Source organism: Sinohyriopsis cumingii, chromosome 10 (assembly GCF_028554795.1).
Source record: "Sinohyriopsis cumingii isolate HCF-2022 chromosome 10, ASM2855479v2, whole genome shotgun sequence".
NCBI classification, from domain to species: domain Eukaryota; kingdom Metazoa; phylum Mollusca; class Bivalvia; order Unionida; family Unionidae; genus Sinohyriopsis; species Sinohyriopsis cumingii.
In genome coordinates this window covers 26,712,660-26,732,011 of record NC_142970.1, presented here as the reverse complement: position 1 = coordinate 26,732,011, position 19,352 = coordinate 26,712,660, and the positions used below count along the sequence as shown (strand labels likewise).

General features: G+C 37.9%; 1 protein-coding gene across 1 annotated transcript; it reads left to right on the top strand.

Annotated features, from left to right (window-relative positions):
• The first annotated feature begins 10,642 nt into the window (after positions 1 to 10,642).
• LOC149789795 (uncharacterized) lies at positions 10,643 to 11,044 on the top strand. The gene has a single exon (XM_089973125.1). It carries the CDS (start codon positions 10,643 to 10,645, stop codon positions 11,042 to 11,044), a length of 402 nt encoding a protein of 133 aa, XP_089829251.1.
• The last annotated feature ends 8,308 nt before the right edge of the window (positions 11,045 to 19,352 follow it).

The window sequence follows — 19,352 nt, the reverse complement described above, 5'->3', positions numbered from 1 at the left end:
GTATCCCAGGATTTTATAGATTTTGTTGGTTAAGTCGGCGACGGGGACGTGTACAGGACAGGTCCTCAGTCTTGGCACCAGTGGTGAAATAAATGGGTACGAAATCGCAAGTAATCGGTAGTAGTGGGTTGTAAACCCACGAGTAAATAGGCTTGTGGGGTTTGAGTGGCATCGTCTGATGCATGATTTAGCCAATGTGTTCCTGTTTGGCTATGACTTGTACTTACGATTTATCTTTAGGGCTTTTGAACAATACCACGTAATGAGCATTGGGACTGAAGGTACGACGGACTTTGCTTTATCGAAACAAACTGTGAGCAATGTTAATGACACTGTCATTGCGATGATACTATTTGCGCGTAGACCACAGTTTAATTTCTTCTTCGTCTTCTCCTAACATGTCGTCGAAAAAGACCAGATGGGTTTGACTGGGGTCATACACGATTCGTTAGACAACGCCTTCCACAAACACGACGGAATCGCATTGACTTTCTCGCAAGAGGCTGTACTCCGATAGTCACTCGTTGTAATACCACACGAATCGTTGAGGTGGGCGATCGATCAAATGATGTTTTTGTTCGATCAAACGTTTGACAAATTCAGTTTTGCTTGAACCACTTGGTCTCGCAATCAACATGTTAAAGGGATGGCAAAGATACAAGGCCTCCCAAATGGCACAATCTAAGTGTTCGCTTATGACTTTGAAAGTGGAGGAAGAGGGAACATAGACAGCTGAGGTAGACGAAAGACAAAAATACATAAAAGCCAAAGGGTTAAGTACAACGATAAAATACACATCAAAACGAAATATAAACAAGTCTCTGTACAACATGTGTTTGGTAAACAAGGTGTCCTAGGGACAGTGTGTAATGTTCTTGCAGTCTCTACATGGGGTACACTCACACAGGTATCCTCCCGGAATGGTCTTTCCAGAATGTCCACGACTGTCCTGTCCAAAAGGGAGTGATTGTCCCCGTCGAGGGGTTCTTCTGGTACGTTTATTAACCCAGGTTTAAAAGTTACTTTTTTCCCCGGACATCTGAATGGTGGATCACAAATCTTCAGCATAGTGGTCCACTTCTTTGTTCCAAGCCTCAATACCCCAATGTTTCCAGTCACGTAGATCTGTGCAATGAGGGTGCAAGTCACAAGTTACAAACACATTGTCATACGCACCTTCGGTACCTAAAAGTTGTCGAATCTTTTTTTCCCCATAGAGGTCGACAAGTATCCAGATGAAAACGCAAGACTTTGAACAAAATGAGTTTGTCATGGACATTTAAAGTGATCACTTTCATGTTGTTCTTTCTTGTTGGTCAGTACTGTTCGTAAAGAGTCCACAAGGAATCGGCTGGTAAACGAATCCCAGAAAACAAGTTAATAAGACACACAACATGACGACCCAAATTCAGTGGGCACAGTTCTTGTAACAAGCGTTGTTAATCATCCAAGGTCTCATTACTGTCATTGATTTGCGTCCACGGAAGCAGTTGTATCACTTCTGATAAAGGCTGTGGAATGGTAGCCTGTATTTATACCCTCTTTTTTCGGAGGTAATAAGTGTACTTTCTGCACAAAACTGATTGTACTCCAGTTGCTAACCAAACTGTTTAGTGTCTAGTTCACACATTACACATCGCATAGAATTTTCCTTTAGAGACAAAATTCGATCCACTAACTCTTCCTCTGGTATTATTTTTAGTATGGTTAACATGTAACAAGTAGGATGAGTAGACGTCAAAGTCTTCTTGTCCTTGTCCAGCTGAACAATGTTTGACCATTTCAACGTTTTCAAATGAATCAGTCCTCTTGTAGCATTCATGTACCAGTGGTTCAAACTCCGGTGCCGTAACGGATGCAATTGTTCTTTGCGTTTCACTTGAATTTTGACCAACGCGATTTCTCAACTCTACAGGCAAGCCACGAATGTTCTCTTGTAACGTATGCATGAGCATGTCCTCCAAGAATCAGGAATTACTGGGTCGTGGCCAATAGCCTCGTTTATGTTTGTGACTGAAGTAGTGTCCTCCCATAATCAATTTTCGTTTACTTTCAAAAAGAGCATAATTTAAAAATCAAGAAAAGATTTTGAGTTTGCGTTTCACTTGTATTTTGACCAAATCTAGGTAAATGCGCTCTCTCAACTCCATAGCAAACTACGAATGTTCTCTTGTAAAGTATCCATTAATGGATTACTGATGTCGTCCCACTAAAGGTATGTCCCACTAAAGGTATGTAGTGACATTTCGGGGACCATCGAACATATTCCATGCATACCGAATCTTGCTGTTTCCACTGGTGTAGTGACACAAACACAACTGAAGCACTTTACTTTATCCCGTTCGCCCAAGTAGAAAAATCCGGTTCTGGCTAATTCTTCAGGTGTAGGTCCTCCCAGATATTTAAGCCATTTGCCTTGGAACGATTGAAAACGATTTTCAAAGTCGCAATATTCAGGCAAACACAAAGGGAGCGAATATTCCTCTTTCACAGGTTCGTTCCGATTAGGGTAGGGTGAAATTGACAGGAGTTTGTTCAGTTTTGGATGACATACGTAGGGAGGTAGACGAATGGCCTCACGTAAAGATTGACATTGACAACGAAAACCAGTAGAGTCCACGATAACGAGTGACATTGCTTTGGCACCCGTCAGGTCTGACACGCACTACATCATTTTCCATGGCAGGTCTAGTGGCAGTGGTAGTGATAACAAGGTTCCCATGATGCTTTACTGCATCGCTCTCATCACAAGGCACATCATCAGACTTCACTTGAGAACATCTGAACTTGAATGATGTCTGTTTAAAAGGATTCATCTTGTTTGCTTGGTCTTGTTAGAAACAATGTACTATCGATCATATAGGTTGACCCTTTTTATACTATCCTTAATGAAGTCTCGAGCTTGTACATCTTTCCCTTTTTATGACTAGTTTTGGAAGTCTTCCTTTTCTTTCTTCCTGGACGATGGTGCTACCTTATTCAAGGTAATTTATAAATGCACCGCAATGTGATAGGTGGAAAGGCCATAGATAGGTAAGGACAGTGCGGAGACCATCGAGTATGTTCCAGAATAATTGAGTCTTTATACCAAAAACTCAAACACTGTATTTCGTACCCCAATCCTGTCTCAGGTCCCAAGTAGACAAATCCTGTTCAAGATAAAACATTCGAGGTACCCACTTCCCTATCCGTGGGCCATTTTTGAAACGTTTCAATGGATGGGCAAAATCACAATAGTCAGGCAGGAAGACAGGAAAATTGTATGGCTTGAACTTGGAGCTCTCATTGGGCTCTCACTCGATTATTGCTGTGGCGAAGTCATCCTTCTTGTTGGTGCCTATCCTATTGGAACCATTTTTTTATACCGACATGTCCGTACGGCAAAGTAAAGTGATTGGGAAGTTGCACTCGCTTGTGGCACACAATTTGATAAGGCTTTTCCAAGGGTCGACCGACGATTTGGTGAGTGGGTAAACGTACAATCTTGTTCGGTTCACGGGTTTTCACTTTAAAGTTTTCATCCTCTCCAGAGTGCAAGGCTTCTTTCAATACGCCAAAGTTCACCACTTGACTGGTGTGATAATTGAGAGTCAATCCTTTCATTTAACACTCCGTTTGCACTTCTCCTTGTTTGTGCCGGTATTCTTAGCCGTCTTCGGGAGAGTGACACCAGGTAGGTTAGCCGCTGACTTCTTGTTTAAGTTTCAAAAAGGCATCCACGTAGTGCCGTTCTGAGTCTCACCTCCCTTGTGGTATTTTTGTAGCTTGGAAATGTTCGTACACTTCTAACAGTTGATATCCCAGATCCAGAGCTTTGAACAATTCTACGCTGGCCCATGTTCCCGTGAAGGCGCGTTCTTCCTTGGTTTGTGGACAAGGTTGATCTTGATTGCACGTTTCGGCACAAGTACGGCACAAGGGAAACATCAGTTTCTTTGGTAATGATGAGGTAACAGGTGATGGTACAAGTCCGTAGGAGGCAAAACTTTGCACTTGATCAAGCCTTTGTATTGTCGAATGTTGTCCAGGTCGATGTGTTGCGTCAGCAATTCCGACTGCTCTGCAGAAAAGCGACAACATTTGCACAAGTATGGATGCACTGAACACACGTCCGAGTATTTGATTTATTTTCCTTTCTCTTCGTCAGCGTGGTACAAGAAACATTAAACATGTGTCCGTCCTCCGTACAAACTGTCCCTTGTGTTCAGTGGGTCGACCAGCTTGTAATTGTCTACTATCCATTTAAGCTCGGGATCGGTTTTCAAACGGTGATCATATTCGTGTTCCCACATTTCCACTAGTTGGTATCCTTGCTGTTCTAACGTTAAGCGCCGCTGACAAGTGGCCTGGTACAAGTCTTCCATGATTCTTTGTAAAAACTAATTTTTAGTGCCACGTTCAGGGTAACAGACGGAACAACCGTGAAATAAGCAACCGTTAAACTTGTACACAATCTTGAGGTTTTCAAAGTCCCAGCCATTTACTGAATACGTTCATATAGTCTTTTCGCCTCCTCCGTTTCGGGCTTGCTGGATCCATTTGTCTTCCTACACATTTGTCTTCCTTGTCGCACTAGTAATATAGCCAGCGTAGGGTTTTGACAGAATATTGTCGTTTGACAAAGTTGGTCGTTTGAGGTCTGATGACAGCATGGGTGTTGTTGGGCATGAATCGTTGGCGGTACACTAAGGAACACGCTGTGGCAATGGTGCAGGCTTCTTTCAAAACGTCGATCCCTCCGTAATCCATGAACGGTTCTCAAAATATTCACAGCAACGCCGTAAAATGCCCACGTCGGAACGATAATACTTTAACATTTCTTCCTGAAATTCGAAAGGGCCCAAGGCGCGAGCATTGTACCTAGCGTAGAAAGCTTCTCGTTGTTCGGTACGGATGCTGTCGGAGTCGTAGTAGTAAGCCTCAGGCAAAATTGGTACAACGGCGTGTTGATTGGCTTCGGTATTGCAAAAGAGTTGAAAGTAGCCTTTGGCCATTTCTGTCAGTCCAGACGTTTTAGGCATTCGACTCAAAAGCATGGTCTACTAGCTCATCGAATCCTTAAACAGTACTTGTCCCACTTACATGGTAATTATTTTGACTTCGCACAAAGTCACTTTCGGATGTTCGGTACCTTGTTCCATCAAAAGAGAATGTCCTTCGTATCCCGATAAAGTGTGAGCCATCACTGTGGCATGGCGATGACAATCTCCGTAACATTTGATGTCCTCTTGGCTCCATGTCTCGATGATGGGGTCTAAGATCCATCAGACGAAATCGGCCAGCGTTTTAGGTCCTCGAAAACCTTTTTCACGTTATCCATGAATCGTCATGCAGTGGGAGCAATGACTAAAGTTAGGCTTCTTGGATGGAAACTCTTAGTCTTGGGGCACATATGCAGTATGGAGGGATACAAAGGAAGGATGAAAGGAAATCTTCAGCCCTCCACAAAACATCCAGTGGTTCCTGTATCGATTATCTGAGGGGAAAGCTCAGCCCTTCTCAGGAGTACCATATCTTGCAAATTAATAAGAGATTTCAATTTGGTTTGAAATCTCGACCTGATAGCACTACCGAGAACCTAATATGATCCTTTGATCACGGTTCTGAATCAAAACCACAATTCCTAACTCGACAATCAAACCTTTTGTAATGGTCTCTCAGAACTATTTCATTGGTCCACATAAGACATATGCACACTATGTGCTTTTGAAATTAATTTAAGACAGGAAAAATCAAAACTAAATTCGTGACTCTAATTGCAGTTGTGCCAAACATAGAATTGGTACTAGGGAATACTCACGATATAGACAACTTGATTGAATTTGATAATATAAACTCTGGCGTTTTAGACGTATCATGTTCATTGATGCTGACGTTTGGCGTCTCCTTCCGAGTCCCTCTCCTCCTTGCCTACTGGGACATTAAAATACGAGTGTGTGGACTGATTCTCATTGGCCTACGAGTCTGTAAACACGTAACCGTGATTATATCATTAGAGTAATGCCCAATCCAGCGAGAAGTCTTATCTTGTAGTGTACCGTTATGTATTATAATGAGTGTGTGTTTGGTACATTCCTACTCATAATAACCTTTAACAGAGGTCGAATGGGATTTATTGCTCCACGACCTTTCGGCTAAAATCAAACAGCACTCTGTGAGCGCCCTGATGCGTTGGTGGGCGTGGTATACTACCGTTCTTTTCGAACAAATTTTCAGCCCCCCACATGGAGGCATTAACCAGTCGTACGTGCCCATACGGGCAAACACGATATTAATTCAACAAACGAATGAACGAAAAGTTTGACCATGCATTGTTAACTCGTCCACCTATGAAAGATGTGTTAATGACTGGCAGAGATAAACGAAGCCCACTTTAATTTACATCGTGTCTTTCAAAACCAGATACCCAAGCCTGATGAGATTTGAAATGTCAGGATGCTCAAAGTGTCCCAAGACCTGATAGAAGATGTGTTTAAAGACGAAATCAAAAAGGAGCAATAAGAGTCGACTAAGAAGTACAGACTTCAGAAACAACATAAAAAACAATAGCAGCAACACCAACAGCATGAGCCAAAGTTTGTGTGGGCTGTCGAGTGGGCACGAAAGTGTTCTCTTTCTCCTTCCTCAGAAACGGTCCCTATCATGTGGGAAAGCCTGTATATGGACGGCGACGCAACCTTGACGATATGTGATTGTCATAACCTCACAACAAAACTGGATATTTCAGGGCTGCCCCCAACAATCTAGAAAATGGGTAGTAGTCAGATTATCAACATATGTATCTGTCTTTGTGTATTGGTAGGTTAAAGAAATAGCAAAGAGCCTAGAAACACTTCTATTTTTTTGTTTTATGTTGAAAAGATAGAAGTGTGCATATAAACACTTTGTGTCCCAGAAGTGTAAGAAAGTCAGTGAATTTTATATTTGTGAGTGGTATTAAAGTGTTTTTGTAGGTAAAACGAGGAACATGAGTGTTTCTTTCAGGTTCACGCGTTCTATAGTACTTATGGCGGAGTGGGTAATGTTAGTTTTGTGTAAGAGGGATCTTTTGCTTTATGTCCGTGTCTCAGACATATAAACGGAACGTTCGTCCGTCTGGCTATCATCATTCAGGCAGTGGGCAGGCAAGAAGCAGGACCGCCATACCAGAAGCGGTGAACTGGCGGGAAAGGGCATGAAAAACGTGCAGTAGGAACACAGAACAAAGAATGTGTCTTTAGCACTAGAAATCAAAAGAGTGAAATTATTCTATATTGCTCGACTACTGACATACACAAACAATGTTGCTGATATGGAAAATCACCGAAACTGACATGGAGAGACAGGAGAGCGGTTTGCACGTGGCAACATTCCAAGATGAAGGACAGCCAGTGACTACACACTACCTGAAACATGTCTGCTAACCGGTGATTAACATTATTAGCTGAACGAAGAAAGATGTGGTCTCGCAGGAGTCTAATGGGAAAACTAACCTGGTCATCTTCCTCATGAGAAAGACGTAATTCCAGGGATGATTACCAGAGACGAATGTGACAACCCTTCTACACCGTAGCAGCTAACATAATACCGAGAGAAGCCTGCACAACTGTAGCAGTCAATGAAAGGATTGATGCCATTGCCTTAATGAATACGGTTTTCATTTGGCTGAAAACCGTTTTTGATAATATCAATATTTAAACTCTAATTTGACTTATTTTGGTACTGCCGTCAAAATTTTTAATAGAATATTTATTTAGTTGCTGCTACGACTGTATCTTACAACATATTGTTATTTTAAGTTTTTCTTTCATACTATGTTACGATAACAACCTGGTGATATTACAAGGTCGCGTTATTTTTCGCATTCAGTTTCCGATTTCTGCATTTTATGTGGAACCAGTGACACTGCAAAAGCTGAGACAAGACCCAGTGAAAGGAATGCCGAGCCAAGTAGTTTTGGTAAAACAGTTCTAGAACCACTTTGTTCTTTTTTCTTATCTCCATGTTTACTCTTGGCTTAGGTATTCTGTATTAAAGTGGTTTAGAAGTTTTCACAACTCATTTTCTACTCGATGATAATGTTCTCTTTTCACTAAGCACGTCAATCGTCATAGACATATCTCAGGTAAACAATACGTACCACAAGCCATCGCAACAATGGTCCATCGAGAGTATTTGAGACTCTCTTAATGTTAGAAAATAGAAAATTGATACAACGACGCGACATAATCCATAGGCAACCCCGTGCTAATCTCTGTATTCGTACTTTTGATCGCCTTGACGGACATCCTGTACGCACGCTTGTAAATTCTCGTGGAAGCAGGAAAATGACACCAAAGTTATTGTTCTGGATGTTGCAAAGAATTCAGACGATCGTGAATGTGAGATATTCTCAAGTTATCGAACATATACTTGTTCCATTTTAGTTTTCATGTAGTGCTGCTAACTGAAACGCCACAACAAGTGCCTTCGATGAGTCTGACAAGGTTTGTAGCCACTCTCCACGACGCAGTTTTCTTAGAATTAGCAACCTGCTGCGTGTTAATTAGGTTTGGCTCAGTGTACAGTTTATTGATCAATCTGGCCAGCGTAGAAGCTAACTCGAGCAGGTGAGCAGATGAAATTGTAAATTTGGGAATCCATAATGTTAGACACACATTGGTAAACCGATCATCCCTTACAGCTCCAACTCCGCCTTTCTTATATATGTACTGTGCAGGAGAATCTCTCTTACATGAGAGTATCCTTCACGTGTCTATGAACTGTTTGTATATCACAGCATATATCACAAAATAATGCTAAGATGACTCATCGTGAAAATGTCATGACTAGAATGATTGGGAAGGTACCTTAAGTCAAACCCCACATTCTCTGTACGTTCTCGTGCCTAAACAGCATTAGATGCAGTAACGTTAATATCGTTAGCGACAGCAGCCGCTACATGCCATTTGGGGGAATTTAGTCTTAGAAAGACCAATTTAAATGTAGGAAATGTCTTGAAAGGAGTCTAGGATTAGGATAAAGTATGAATGTAGACCTACAAAAAGAGTCAGAAAAGGAATTGTGGGTTTCTATATATCTTCCGTACATGATTTTACAAGAAATGAGTAAACGTGTTGTCCTTTAATATGTAGTATGTGATGATTCTAACAGTTTTATTTGCGTTCGTATTTAAAGTTTTATTAATATCAAACCGACAATAAATGCCCATATTAAGAACTAATTCTTTGTTGCCATCTGTACTGGATAATGATTTCAGACTCAATAAGCGAGATACCTTCAACAAATGCTATAATGCATATCAGTACCTTTAATTTGATTAAGAAATACAAGCTGCTTTAAAATATTTTATCAAATTTAAGAAAGTCATCTAGGTGCCCAAGTACTGTATTCAGCATATGTCAATATTCATGTCAAGATGTACTGTTAGGACTCTTTGGCCTGAAAACCTATTAATATAAAAGATTGAAAATCAAAGATTTATGTAAAATAAGTTAAAAACTTATTTCCCTAGAATACAAAGTGAAAATTGTGTGTGTGTGTGTGTGTGTTTCTGTGTGTGTAATTTGGATTTTTAACATAACCTTAATAGTTTTTCAGTCATATCGCATCAACGTTTGCAATGTGGCAGTTTATAATGATGCATATAACTGGGGTATTGTATCTGAGATATGTAATATGATGTCCCACCCTGTCATATTATCCTGACATCAGTCCAACGAGTGCTAACAATAACCTTAATGCTGAGCACCAAGCGAGGCATCTTCTGATACCAATCGTATCTATGGTATGACTCAGCTGGAGTTCGAACCCTAGACCTCTCGCATGAAAAGTGAACGCTCTAACCACTTAGGCCACCGGAGTGGTCAAAGTGAAAATGTATAAAGAACTTACAGTGTTTTGAATTGGATCGCAATTCGTCCAAACAGTTATATCACAAGTCCAAAAGTGTAGAATATTTCAAAAGAATTCCAGTGGTGTTATGAAAGAATTCCAATCTTGAAGATGCTGATGTACCAACAGTCAGGAATTGCCTAGAATAGTGTTGATTTGCTAAAATATTGATAAATCTCAATGATGTAATCCAAAATGTCTGTTTTAGATTCATTTGTGTATTTATATTTATAAATATTGTATGCATTTCTTGATTTTTAGTTTAGTGTTTTCCTTGGTTCAGAATTATGATACAATTGTTTATACATCTTTTATCTTTTGGCTATTTCTGCTGCATTTGATTACACAGTATTATAATGTAAAAATGGTTTCAGTTATAGGAATGATCCAGACTACATGTGTGGTTATCGAATATATAAAATTAATGTTTTCATTTATTTACCGTTACATTATTATGAGTTTTGTGTTTCAGCACACACTGTCAAGCTATTATTGGCTTCTATACATTGAATATGCTACATCTGGTAAATATAACAAGAATGTATGATTTATTTGCAATTAGCACCCTTAAGGTGCTCTATCATCTTATAGCACATGTAGTCTAGCCAACAAGGAATATTCGGTATTGTTATAATACCTCTTCAATCCAAGATGTGAAATATACGGGTAAGAATGTCAAACTAAGGACCAAAATGAGTCTCCATTATGCAAATATTATTTTGGTTTGTTTAAAAAGTTTGTAAACATGTTATTGTATAAAATTATGAAAATGCTGATACGAGTTTCAGGATGGATATTTCTCATGATATGTTTTATGAGCATTATTGTCATAAATGGTGCACATAGATATATACTGTCACCTACACTCTTCAACATTTTCCAGGAATGTATCATCAAGGATGCCTTGCATGACAACAAGGGCACTGTCAACATTGGAGGAAAAACAATTACCATCCTTCGCTTCGTAGATGACATTGGTTGTTTCGCAGGGTATGAAAAAGAACAGACTGGCTTGGTTGTGCGCCTTGACACAACCTCCACAGCATACGGTATGGAGATTAGTGCCGAAAAAGTCAAACTGATGACAAACAACAACAACTGCACCAGTGCAGATAGAAAGACCAGTGGACAGAAGGTGGAAAGAGTCACAAGCTTCAAGTACTTGGGATAAATTATCTTAGACGATATCTCCAAACTAGAACTACTTTACAGGATTCCTCAGACAAAAGCAGCAATAACAAAGTTAAAACCAATATGGAAAGATACCAACATTGCTTTTGGTTCCAGAATAAGGCTGCTGCTCTCTATTGTCATATCCATCTTTATGTATGCTTATGAAACATGGACGCTCAGATTAAATCTACAAAGAAGGATTCAAACCTTTGAAATGAGATTCTACCGTGAGATCTTGGGTATCTACCGCGAGATCTTGGGTATCTACCGTGAGATCTTGGGTATCTACCGCGAGATCTTGGGTATCTCATAAATTGACCATCTTAACCAACGAAGAAGACCGCAACAGCATCCAACGAGCCATCGGATCCTATGAAGGCCTTTTGACTACTGTTAAAAGTATAAATTGAGGTGGTACGGTCATTAATCGAGATCATCTGGACTGACAAAAACAATCTTGCAAGGCACAGTGCACGGGTGCAGAAGAAGGGGCAGACAGAGGAAGAGGTGGTAGGACAATAACAAGTATTGGACAGACATAGAATGTGGAGATTCCCAGGGCAATAGAGAACAGGGAAAGATGAAGAGAAATGCTTGTGGGTGGGTGTATATGTGAGGTTGGGTGTGATTTAGTTTTCTAACGTAGGTTTAACAATTTTTCGCTCATATCGCTACGATGTCTGCAGCGTGACATTTTTTTAATTTATTGATGTTTAGCATAGTGTCATCATGTCGCAGACACGTAGAATGATATCACATTATCCTCACACCATGGCGATCTGACACTGACCACTTAATTCTGAGCGCCGAGAGAGGCGACGATTACTAACATTGTTTTAAAAGTCTTTGGTACGACTTGTTCGGGGTTCGAACCCGAGACCTCCCGCATCCGAGGAGGACGCTCTACCTTTCGGCCACTGGATCAGTCCAAATTGGTTGTAAAGTGTGCCCCAACGACCTCTTGGGTTAGTGGAATGATGATGATGATGACAGTTTAGACAATTTATCTCATGTACATAGATGATGATGACGATAATGATAATGATGTTGACGACGACGATGACGATGCTGCTGATGATGATGACGACGACAACGATGATGATGATGATGAACTCAATTTATACAATATGCCACAATTACCTAGAAAATACTTTGTAAGATTTAACTTCACCACCTACCTTAAAATTAACTTGAAACTGTGATGAAAGTGGGAAAAGAACACCCTAATTATCTCGTCCTTTACTTTTGCTAATTTTGTGGATAAATAGTTTTTGAAACCTGACACATCTTTAGATCTCTGTTCAAAGATATATACTACATTATAATCAAAAATCAATATCTCAAAATTATTTGTTATCTTATTATTCACGTAACTTTCCCTGCAAAAGGAACTTAACAAATGTCTCTATTAATATCCTCCATTATACAAAGGCACAAATGGAACTAATACCTACTTACTTACCTTACTGCTTACTTAAACTTACTTACTTTCTTTACCTTACTTTCCTTAACATGCTTCCTTTAGCTTACTTACTTGAACTTTAACTTACTACTTACTTTCTTTAACCTACTACTTACTTTCTTTAACTTACTATTTACTTACTTTAACTTACTATTTACTTACTACTTACTTACTTTATTTACCTTACTTACCTTAGCTTGCTTCCTTACATTAACTTACTTTAACTTAAACTTCTTACTTTAACTTCTTACTTCAACTTCTTACTTACTTACTTGAACTTCTTACTTACTTACTTTAGCTTCTTACTTGCTTACTACTTACTTACTTTCTTTACCTTACTTACCTTAGCTTGCTTCCTTACTTTAACTTGCTTTAACTTAAACTTCTTACTTACTTACTTCAACTTCTTACTTACTTACTTCAACTTCTTACTTACACTTTAACTTACTACTTACTACTTACTTTCTTTCTTTACCTTACTTACCTTAGCTTGCTTCCTTGCTTTAACTCACTTTAACTTAAACTTCTTACTTTAACTTCTTATTTCAACTTCTTACTTATTTACTTCAACTTCTTACTTACTTACTTTAACTTCTTACTTCAACTTCTTACTTACTTATTTTAACTTCTTACCTCAACTTCTTACTTACTTTAAGTTCTTACTTACTTTAACTGACTACTTACTTTAACTTACTACTTACTTACTTTAACTTACTATATATTTACTTTAACTTACTATATATTTACTTTAACTTACTATATAATTACCTTAACTTCTTACTTTCTTACTTTAACTTACTACTTACTTTAACTTACTATATACTTTAATGTAATATATATTTGCTTTAACTTGCTACTTACTTACTTTAACTATCTATATACTTTCTATATACTTACTTTAATTTACTACTTACTTACTTTAGCTTACTATTTACCTTTATTGCTTACTTTAACTACTACGTACCGACTTTAACTTACTTCTTACTTATTTTAACTTCTTACCTACTTACTTTAGCTTACTGTTTACCTTTACTACTTACCTACTTTAACTTCATACTTACTTTAACTTCTTACTTACTTTAAGTTACTATTTACTTACTACTTACTTTAATTTACTACTTACTTACTTTAACTTACTATGTACTTATTATATATTTACTTTAATTTACTACTTACTTACTTTAACTTACTATGTACCTTTACTACTTACTTACTTTAACTTACTACGTACCTACTTTAACTTAGTACTTACTTACTTTAACTTCTTACTTACTTTAACTTACTACTTACTTACTTTAACTTACTATATACTTAAACTTACTATATACTTACTTTAATTTCTTACTTACTTTAACTTACTAGTTAATTACTTTAACTTACTATTTACTTACTTTAACTTACTATGTACTTACTTTAATTTACTACTTACTTACTACTTACTTACTTTCTACTTAGTTAACTTAAACTTAGTTAACTTAAACTTTTAAACTTACTTACATTTAAACATATTTATCTAAATTTACATTAATTAACTTACTTTACTTTCTTTGCTTAATTAATTTACTTACTTTACTAACATAAATTACTTTACTTACTTACTTAATTTCCAACGCATGAAACAATTTGGCCACGTACGTGGAATTATTAAAACCAGCCTGTCTGTCTGTTTATATCGCTTGACTCTGTTACGAAATTTCTTGAGAAAGAGAGCAAAAAATTGGGATTCTGATTTGTTGTGTTATTCCAAGTTTGAGCCCAATATCTCATGTGACATGAGTTTAATTCAACATGAAAAACTCACCACAAGACTACACAAACTAATTACTAATCGCTAATTCAACGTCTCTGAAACAGGAGTATCCAAAAACTGAACATTTAAACAATTTCAGGTAGCAATGTACCATAAATAATGGCATGTTAATAGAGCGCTTAATGAAATAAATGTAGCTTTTTTCCAGTAATTCCATTTTGTTACATTTAATATTACTAGCTTTCTTCAATTTTGAATGTGGTAAATATAAACAATTTTAATCATAACCATATGTATAGATCTAAGCTAACATATATTATGTTACTTCACGGATTATACATTCCCATACAAAATCCGTACTTATTATATATAATAAGATTTTTACAAATGAAGGGGGCAACAATCAATGATTATTTTAAGAAATTTCTTCTAAATTTTTTGCTCTCATCATCATGCGCATATTCCCTCCCTTGGTTTTTATTTTGGTTAAGTGTTGTTGTGAATAGTATGAAACAATATCATGAAGATTATCATTTAATATTATTTTTATCTATTATTATTATTATTATTATTATTTGCTGTCAGAAGCACCAGTAAACACAGAGTTTAAAATGTATATGGTTTTTGCATTCATTTAGTCAAATATATCCCATTCCGCCAGCATTTTATAAACTGTTAAATTAGTAAGAAATCAAATAATAAAAGCACAAAGTATAAAATATGGTTTACCGCAACAGAGTCCTATTTTGGAATAGAGATGAAAATGGTGGCCTAAGTGGTTACTCGACTAGTTAAAAAATTAAATAGCGATATGACAGGTGAGGAAGTGACTGCTGAAAAACAGTAAATGTCATGCGCACATCGATTATTAACCCCACATATCGTAAACCTACTTGTTTATTGCCTAGACTACATCATCTCACACGCATCAACCATGTTAAGGAGGAGGAAAGAAGAAACGGACAAGAAGATTTTGATAATAGGTCTGATCATATTGCGAAAAGATTGAAGAAACGTAAGAGTAATAAGAAGTTTAGGAGACTAAATTACGAAGTTATAAAATAATGTAGCAGGAGAAAACACGAATGGACGAGGGATTGGCTATACACATGAAACGGTCAAGATTGTGAAGCAATTAAAACTGCTGATTGCTTCTAGGCAAGCGTGTAAAGCTGCTGTTTGAATCGATAACGAGATGGCGGAAGTTATTTTTATGATCCTCTGGACAGTGCTCTGCTCATGAGAGAGCAGTACCAGGTTTCGGAATTTACTGGATAACACAATCAGCACAGTAAAACAAGAAGATTCATCTCGATCATACTATGCCGTAAGTTCAACTGACATCTGCAGTCAAACTCTAGAATTAGTCCAGCAATAGTCGTGCGGGATCGCGATGACATCTGCTGAAATACGGAACAGCATTGTTAACGTTACAGCAATATCACTTTGTACTTGTCACCACGGCATATAGTCAGACGATCACGATTTACCCACATAGATACAACACCACCAATATTGCCACTGAGATTTCCATGCTAATGGCCTCTAATGGACACACTACTAGAAACATCAAAATCAAACCTAATTATTTCACACTGCATATCAGAATCACGATATCTAGTGGTTGTCGTTTAGATGGTAAATTCCAAAGTATAATGGTTCTATCCCAGGTTTTAGCGATGGTATGATATTATCGGGTAAATGAGTGTAAGAATTATATTTATATGTACACATCGTCGATGTAACCCGTGTTCATATCAAGTTCTTGATCACCAAAGGATCACTCTTCTGCATGTTCTGCTTCAAAAGTACGAGAAAAAAATCAGTACGTTAGCAGCTGCTTGAGATTAAGATGCAGGATCCCAGATCATGCTGCTTAACAGCGGATGTGTCCTGTTCAGGTCAGCGCAGTATCAAATGGGCAATCAAACCGTGGAATAATTAATAGCTATTTACCACGGTCGGCATTTTGCTTAATTTAATCATGTTAAGGAATAATTACATGCAATCTTGTGCTACAAACATGCATTGGTATAGGGACTGCTACTGGAACAAGTACTAAATTTGCTGCCACGACAAACGTGCTTTTAACGGCTGCTGGCGCTAATGCTGCTTTGGCATGTGAAGGTAAGTAAAATGTTGGGTTTGCCTCAATTAACACCTCACCCATTCTAGACATGAAATGCTCATGATGCTTCCTCTTAGACGTATATTTGGTATATGCTGTGATGTACTAACAGTGTTTAGACGCATCAAGACCACATGTGTGAGAGAGAGTCTCCCGCACAGTACATATTCAAGACAGGTGGAGTCGGAACTGTAGCATATGGTCAATTTACCAATGTGTGTTTCGCATTATGAATGTCCAAAGATGCATCTTTATCTGCTCACATGCTCGAGTTAGCATCCACTCTGACCAGAATGACCAATAAACTCAACATTGGGCAAACCGAATTCACATGCAGCAGTTTGCCTGTTCTCAGCAAACGACTTTGTGGAGTGATTAGGAAACTAGGTAGCAGGATTCCAAGGTACTTGTTGTGACATTTTATTTAGTCCTGGGTTTAAATGACATTCAAATTTGTTTTTTTAAGATGATATTCCCATTATGTTCCAAGTACGGCGAGCAGTTCAAATATGCATTTAAGGTAACAAAATCCCATTAGTAAGCATGATCATGGTGTTGTTATATATAAGAAAAAAACATAATCCTGTTTATTTTGCATAGGCCCTTTAGTAGTGAAATATATTTTAAACTTCTCGTTCAACTTTAAATAGTTTGTTTTATTGAGAAATAATAAAATTACGACCACTGACAAAAAAGAAATAAACTAAATGACGTGTGCAATACATGTGAGCTTTCAGACACCGTACAAATTCTGCACATTAGCCATGATGCTGAACTCAGTAGCGACCGCATATTATGAGTAGGTGTCAATGATGCTTTTTATAGAGTTCAAGTATCATTCATCAATGGTTAGCAAATCTCAATGAAAAATCAGATTAAATTGTTCAGTTAGAGAGATGATACTGTAACTCTTTGGCTTACTGATGGTCAGCACCAATTCAGTCGATTTCTGGTTATAGAGGTCCAAACTTCCATGCCATAAAGTCATCTCAGGATGTGTTTGGTTATTACGTCAGAACCATTCAAATATATGTGTGTGTGTGATTCAGATTTTTAACGCAGCTTTAATAATTTTTCAGTCATATCGCTACGATGTCTGCAGTGTGGCAGTTTTTAGTGATGTCTAGCACTGCAGCATAATGCCGTAGACATGTGGCATGATGTCCCACCCAGTCACATTATTCTGACACCTGGGCGACCAGTCCTAACACTAACCTCTTAATGCTGAGCGCCAAGCGAGGCAGCCGTTAGTACCATGTTTTGTAAGTCATTGGTATGACTCGGTCAGGTATCAAACCCACGACCTCCCGCATCCGAGGCGGACGCTCTAACCACTAAGCCACCGAAGCAGTCCATTTCAAACATAAAACTGCAGAAGACATCACATCAAACTTACAACAGCTCTATTTTTCCAGATAAAATGCATCGAATGATTTGAAGAGCAGAGCAAAAGGGACAGATGGCACTACTTTTTCAATAGGTACAAAAGCTGATTTGATCAAATGGAAAAGTTAAAAAATAGCAAATTATAGATTTAATGAGCTATTAAGTTGAAGAAAAATAACAATAAAAGCATTAACCATGTGGCAACATGTATATATGATTCTTGGGGTGAATTCCCTAGCGCAATGAGGCAACTTCTCCTGACACCTAGGATGAGTTCTCCCAGGGCATGTTCACTATGGGGCGAGTTCTCCATAATTTGCGCTTGGCTATACTCATAACTGTAAATTCTGAGTAATTAAAGCTGCAAATTCTGGATTGGCCTAGGCACATTTCCCTCCAAACTTTCCTTTTATATACTACATACATTTGTAAATTATGCCTCAAGAACAGTCTGGTTATATTTTCTAGTGACTGTTCCGTTAATGTAACCAAAAATCATTCCATTACTGGATTTGTTCTCAGTATATACACTGTACATAAAATGCTCACATTTTGGAGAAATCTCTTTTTTTGCAGGCAATAAAATAAGTTGCTTGCACTTGCTATGAGTAGAAACCATGAAAAAGAATATAATTTATTTGCTTTATTAACTGGAGATAAAATCGTTAATTTGAATTGTGGCCTATTATCCCTACGTGTTGAAACATTTCATGACACAGTTAATATTTATATGGCTTTTCTCCGATATGTATTCTCATATGCATTTTTAAATATGTAAACTGATTAAGCCTATCATCATATACCTTAGATAAATGGTTTCTCTTCAGTATGAATGTTCTTATGAAAGTTTAAATTTCATGGCGACTAAACAGTTTATCACATACTTCACATTTGTATGGCTTCTCTCCAGTATGAATCCTCATGTGCACCTTTAAATTTCCATTGAAAGTAAACATTTTATCACACACTAAACACTTGTATGGTTTTTCTCCAGTATGGAATCCCATGTGCGGTGTTAAACATTCATTCTGGGCAAAGCTTTCATCACATGCTTCACACTTAAATGGTTTTTCTCCAGTATGAGTTCGTATGTGCTCTTTCATGCTTTTACTACGAGTAAACATGTTATCACACACTTCACACTCAAACGGTTTTCCTCCAGTAATCAGAAATTTACGTTTGTGTAGTCTTGTGCTAAGTTTTCCGTTGAATTCATCTCGGAACAAGAGATATTGTGTTCAAACTTGGAGTAACACAACAATTTAGATTCCCAATTTTGTAGCGCTCTTTCTCAAGAAATTGCGTAACCGTGCCAAGCTATATATACAGTTGTTGTTGTTGTTGTGGGGTTTAACGCCATTTTTCAGCACACGATATGCTGTGCATGGCGGCCGGTATTAATGATGGAGGAAGAACCAGGGAAAACCCCAGAAAGAACCACCGACCCATGAGAATCTACTGGCAAGTTTTCTCACATAACCACATTGGCTGAATCCGAGACTCGAACCGACGCAGACAGAGGAGACGGCAGTGATCAGTAACGGAAAGCGCTTGAGACCACTCGGCCACTCGATATAAAC

What these genes read in the sequence shown, in the direction of transcription:
- LOC149789795 (XM_089973125.1), top strand. Translation starts at nt 10,643, where the DNA reads ATGCTGATACGAGTTTCAGGATGGATATTTCTCATGATATGTTTTATG.